Source organism: Macrobrachium rosenbergii, chromosome 32, assembly GCF_040412425.1.
Source record: "Macrobrachium rosenbergii isolate ZJJX-2024 chromosome 32, ASM4041242v1, whole genome shotgun sequence".
Classification (NCBI taxonomy): domain Eukaryota; kingdom Metazoa; phylum Arthropoda; class Malacostraca; order Decapoda; family Palaemonidae; genus Macrobrachium; species Macrobrachium rosenbergii.
Window position 1 is genome coordinate 744461 of NC_089772.1, and position 6457 is coordinate 750917.

At 38.3% G+C, this 6457-nt stretch overlaps 1 protein-coding gene across 1 annotated transcript in view; it reads left to right on the forward strand.

The window, feature by feature from the left end:
- The window catches only part of LOC136855601 (zinc metalloproteinase nas-38-like), a 38466-nt gene extending 32768 nt beyond the window's left edge, over positions 1-5698 (forward strand). Inside the window, 3 exon segments of the mRNA XM_067132696.1 lie at positions 3051-3183; positions 3661-3759; positions 5220-5698. Coding sequence (XP_066988797.1) covers positions 3051-3183; positions 3661-3759; positions 5220-5480 — 493 coding nt within the window. The 3' untranslated portion in view covers positions 5481-5698.
- Positions 5699-6457: the final 759 nt, after the last annotated feature.

A 6457-nucleotide genomic window follows, 5' to 3' on the forward strand; every position in this document is an offset into this window, starting at 1 on the left:
TCCTCAGCATTCAACACCAACACGTCTTCCCCTCTATATAGGCAAGTTGCTTGACAATCTTGTCATAAGTTACTCCTTTCATTTTCACAGACAATTCTTTTGACTTCCGAAACCTTTGTAGAGACCCTACTGCCTCCCTTGCATAACCCTCTGTTACACTGACTTCCATATGCTCTTACAATACAGCTATTTCTAGCCTTCCACCATTCGTTACTCACTCTGCCTTTCTCATGCTGCCGTGCATTTGAAAGTTTTTCCATTTACAGACTCCTTCAATTCTTTCACCCTTATTTTCAGTTTTTCTTTACGGTCATCAATTAACACTACACTCTCAGTAACCCTCAGCCACTATTTACTTGTACAGAGTGGCTAAAGGTGGCTAAGTCTATTATGATTTGTCTGCATAGTATGTTATCATCATACTGAACACTATGAAGAACAATCACATTGTTTAAAGATGGGAATAACTGAGACCCTCTTCTTGGGTGTTTAATATTGATACAGTGCAGAAATCAATTTCAAATCATTAAGCTTAAGGGTTTTAAGTTTATCTCTACAATATATCAAGATTTACATTCACGAATCTTTCTTATCTCACAAACTCATATCCAATGTCTCTTCCTATCATTATTATTTTTCCTAGTTCTCCATCTGGAGAAATACTGAACAGCTATGGAAGCATAACCCATCCTTATCTGAGGAGCCTTTTTGGTCTAAACCAGTCACTCTCCTTTCTTTATATTTTTATGCAGTTTTAATTTTCATTATAAAACTTAATTGCTCTGTACAAGTGACCTCATACACCATGCACATTACTTATCTATCTTTCCTATAAGATTTTTACAGGACTATGTACACAGCAGGAAGTTTTTTCCTTTACTCCCAAACTTCTCACATGTCTGTTACACAACAAACATTCAATTCTATCATTTTATTTTTTTTTGTGTGTGTCACTGAGGCAAAAAGCTATTCCCCTATCAATCCCTCTTTTATCTGAATTCCTTTTCCTCTATGAAATTCTTCCATAAACATTCAAAGGTTACATAAGTATCTTATGCCCTTATAATTCTGACAGTCTCCTTTACCACCTTCTCCCTTAAAAAGTAATGATAATTCTTATTACCTGTTGTCTGTCCCTCATCAAAACATGACATCTTTTCTCTTTGAAACATACCTAACACACCATGGTCAGCCAGTCAGTTACTCACTCACTACCTCTTGCAGCAACTCATTTCTAATGCATCAGCTCCTGGTAACTTTCCATTCAAAATTTTAATTCCCCTTTTTCCATCTTCAGCAATGACTCCCACAAGTATTCTTAATGTAACACTATCTCTTCTACTTTTGCAGCCTTAATTTCTGCTGTCATCCACCCTCTGCTTTCAACAGTCCATCAAAACACTCACGCGGTTGACACAAGACTACAGTCTATTCAAACAACGTCTTTCCATCTGTTGAAATTACCACTAATCACCAAAAATCTTACTTTTCGCTCTCCCTGGCTGCCTTGTTAACTCTTTTGCGCCCCTCTGAATAAGTACTTGCTTAAAATTACCACTGATCACCACAAAATCTTGTCTTTCGACCTCCCTGGCTACCTTGTTAACTCTTTAGCGTACCCTTGCGTAATCCTCTCCTGTGTACAGCAACTTCATCTTCAGAACAATCTTTCTTATGCTTTAATTAAAAATCTCATCTCATTATCCCACAACTTCTTTCACCCTCCTTCCTATGCGTTTTAGCCAAAAGCATCCCCTGGTGATACTATGACCCCATCTCTGAAACAGCAAATTCAGTATCTTTAAATTAAGACCATTTGTCATCTGTTTTCGCTGTTATGTTATGTCGACATTTTTCTTCTCTACCTCACTTGTCTTCATCACGGGCTTAGGAAGTCGGAGACATTCCTGTCTGATCAAAACCCGTCTCTAATTCAGTTTTTTATTTGACCACATTATGATCAGAGTTACCTTCACCTCTTCTAATCATGACATCCACCAATCCACTCTATCTACTCTATGCTGACACATATGGCAACAGACCTTTTCTCGGCCATTTCCTATATTCTTATATACTATTCTTATATACCTATTCAAGCACGAACTCACACTATGAACCTCCTTTTAGGCAACATTTCCACAAGACTATATTTTTATTCAAACCAGGTATTCCAGATCTGTATCCAATGTCATTTCTTAATCATCTGTTTTTGGATTCAAATCGTTCAGCACAACTAACCTTTCCCCTTTTCCAGACTTAGCCAGTACAGAAAAACTTCCCGACACTCTCATTGTCACTTTTTCCATCGCAGGATCACGTACACTTGAAACCTGAGCGCGTTCAAAATATGGGTGAGCTGTTTAATGTATGTAAGATGTAGAGAAGATACAATTTACTGAACAATCCAAATAACTACACTATATTAGTATTACATTTCTTTCATTAGAACAAAAATATGACAAGTTCCTACCAGTCAGGCAAAGAAGAAAAGTTAATTTAAATTCATAAATCAAAGTAACCTGATATTTAGGAGCAGAAAAATAAAATTTCGTGATGAAAAAGTTGGAATTACTGAAGTGGATATGGTCTCGTCTTGCTAGCAAGGCCTGTTTGGTAGACTTTCTCTTACTCATTTTTTCTTTCGTTTTTCTCTTCCTCTTTTTCTTTCTTCTTCTAATTACTCAAAACCGTGTGAGGGACCAAACCTTTTCATTAGATTCTCAGCAGCCACCGCATAGTCCCCGTCGCCTCTTCTTCTCTCTTATTTTTAAAATGCTGAATCAACCGTAGACATCAAGAATTTTGCTATAACTGTCTCTCCAGTCACTTCATTTCATTTATGTTTTACCAGATTTCACGAATACTTTCGTTATCCCTAGGAGTTTTTGCATTTCAGGCATGGATGAGCAGGGTTGCATAAAATTCTGTGGGGCGAACATTTCGTCGAGATATCTGTCTCTTCAGTACAGTGATTTGATTCAGGCACTGTTCATAATTATCCTGTTAAAGTTATAGAAAATTCGTCATCCTTATTAACGGTATCCTTACAGCCTAACAAATAATCAGACTGGCGTAATGAATCTTCCCTCCGTCAATACCGTCGGCAGCTTCTACAACAGCGCCACCAACAACGGCATCGGATTCAACATCACGATCACGGGCAAGAGCAGCAACTGTCACCAGGTAGACTTGGAGCCACCGTTATTTGGTGTCAAATGGTGGCAAGATTCTAATAAGAGACCAGAAACCGCTCTGTGTGAGAGAGCACATTTATCTACTCTTTCTTGTTGAAAAATAACCATTATTAACTATTATCCAAGGTTAATGTCATATTTAATCACAGCATCTATCTTGCTGTAATCTGGGTCCAAGAAATATCAGACGATTCGACAGTCATTTTTTGTGCCACTGCTGTCATAGACTTTCCTCTTAGTAGAAGAGAAGAAGTGAGCATCAGCCTTCAGCCAAACTAAGTGTATCAGCAAAGTTTGATTGCTTCGATATTTGTTCATTTAATCAGAGGTTTTGTAGTTCACAGGAATAATTTCCTTTCCCTATATTCCATTGCAGTGAAAGATTAAATACTCTCTTTTTTAAACGTCTTGTCTATTTCCTCGCCACATCAGTAACCGCTGTTTCTTTTTCTCCAACTGTTCGCAGCTGATCAATGCAACTGCCGTCGGAGCCAATGGCACAATAGCTGCTCCAGCACTGCCCAATTATACCTGGCAGAGGAAAGCTTGTGAATTCTGGATAAGGGTGAGTCATGAAAGTCACGAAACAAAGCAACAAATTCTCTTAAAACGTTTAGTTATATTATCTCTTTGACTTACCATCACTTGCTGTCTGTTTCCATTTGCGTGTCATTTGCATCCTAATTTCAATCTAATTCTCTTTGGCCTGTATTTTTAAACAGTGGCGGACAGAAATCACTTCAGAATTGCCGAAGCAATTCTCATAACTCTACAGTCACATTTTTACACATAACATTTAGTCACAGAAAGACGCATTTCATCTGCTGCGTTACCCTTTAACCTGTTTCCAAGCAGGCAGTTGAAATCTCCTGATCGAAATGAACATTAGGTGACCTCAAGGTATACTTTAAAAAATGCGCCTAGAGGTTTTTGCTACACTTTCGACAGCGCCGTGGGACAATCATTGCCCCATCATGGTTATGTTGTAGCACCGAATTTGAAACCCTATGGCTGGAACTGAGAAAGTTATTCACATCAAAGTCGGGATCAATACAGGAACGACTACAGCACATTTAACAGGTGCCAACGTCACTTTTATAACTGAACACTTGCGAGAGTAAATTGAAATCGATATTGATTGCTTTCAGGCATTTTTAGTAAGAAAAATTGTTGGAAAAACTGAAACCCGCCCACCGAAGTTTAGACGGAACGAATTCGAGTCTATTGCGCAGTAATTTGAAAGAAACGTGTTGTGTAGTTTGTACAGGTCTCGTGTTCTTTTTTTTTTCTCCCTCTTTTTTTTTTTTTTTTTTTGATGGGAAGGGAGAGAGCGCCCGGCAGTGACACAGGTTTTGCATTAGAACTTTCATTTCCTTATCGTATGCCCGTTGTGTAGGTCGTTCTAAACTTTTTCTTCAGATTTCTCAAAGTTATTCAGGGTCAAAATATGATGAATTCTAATGGTAATGACAACAAAAATTTGAACAATAGTCGGCATATTAAAAATAATATCAATATATCGAAAATAATATCGATATATTATAAAAATAATAATTGTGAGGGAACTCCACAATAAGTGAGGAGTTGTGATATTAATCAAACTTTACCAGAGAAGTGTTTTGTTTGAATTTTTCTTCTGATTCGCCATTGCCCCATACTTCCTTTCTGTCAAACTGTCCCTAGCTTGCTTCGAGGTTAGGTCCTCCTGTTTTCCCCAAACTTTGTTCGTGTTCCACAAGATCTACAGTACCTAGATAAGGGCCCAGCCTTGCTTATCCAGTCAGCCTCCGCTTTTAGAAAAAATGTGACAACGTACATCAGCTCTTTCGCGTCCTTCATTGCTAGGTCTCATTTGCCCCATTACATTCCTTTTAATTCTCCTTCCTCAGGTCAGGAGTAAAAGGGCACATTGATTTGCCAGTCTCAAAAAGTATGTCTTAGTTTAACCAGACCACTGAGCTGATTAACCATTCCTTTCGTAAGAGTATATTTTAACTTTTCCACATCTCGATTTCTTCCCGGCAGTCTCCGACAGGCTCGAAGATCCTGCTTACCTTCACCAACATGACACTGTCCACCACATGTTCTGCGAACAGCGTCGTTGTGAATAAAGATGGCAACTCGACATATCCCACGGCGACCAGCAATACATTCTGTGGAACGACCCTTCCGTCACCAATCAAGTCTACAGCAAACGCAATGAACGTTCTCTTCTTCAGTACCACAACAATCCGGTCTTCGGAGCCAAGTGGTCTGTGGTTGCATCATAAAACTCGGGAATCCTGAACTGGTGGCCTGACATCGGCAGCCTTTCGTTGAATCGATTTGAGAGCAATTAAAATCCCAAAGTTTGATATAATATGCATGCCATAAAAGAAACAACTCATTTTGAAGCTTGAAATTATCCACATGTAACGACAGGGCAGAGGGTTGCCCATCTTTTGGTCCGCTACTTTAAGCAAATAAAGTGACAGTGTCATAGATAGGCAATGCATTGCCTATCCCATTGCCTTTTCCTCCCATCTAAACAATAAAAGTAAATGTTTACCAACCTTTCCATGGCCTCCTCTTCCCCGTCGCCCATTAATTTTCCTGTTCCATCCAACTCTGTTACAGGAACGGCTCATTACGTAACACATCCAATCTGGTAGTCCTACCAAAAGAAAAAGGAGCCCTTTTATTACATTTCTGCTTCTTTTCGGTGGTCTCAGTTGACACTAAGACTCAGCTTGACCCCCCTTGATGATTATGACTATGAACTATCAAAAGAACAGGCCCGGGTCAGGACGTCAAGTAGAAGCTCACCACTTTGACCCGTGAGCAATCCAGTTTCAATCGGAGGTTGGATGAAATATCACAGAGGAGCAGATGTGACCTAAAGAATTTAAATAAAGATTTCTAAGCTACCTTATATATATATATATATATATATATATATATATATATATATATATATATATATATATATATATATATATATATATATATATATATATATGTATATTACCTATATATATATATATATATATATATATATATATATAACACCTGGCACAGACAAGAGTTCATTAATTTAAAACCTATTATTTCGAGCGGAGGACCTCCTTCCTTCAATCTGTGGTTAGGTTCTGTGTCATCTCCTGACCTGGGATCATTTTCTGAAGCACAAATGAAGCATAAAATGGACTTCTGAAAACGGAGAAATGATGAGCTACGATGTTGTCTGTCTATTCACAAAGGTTGACATAGGTGTTACACTGGAA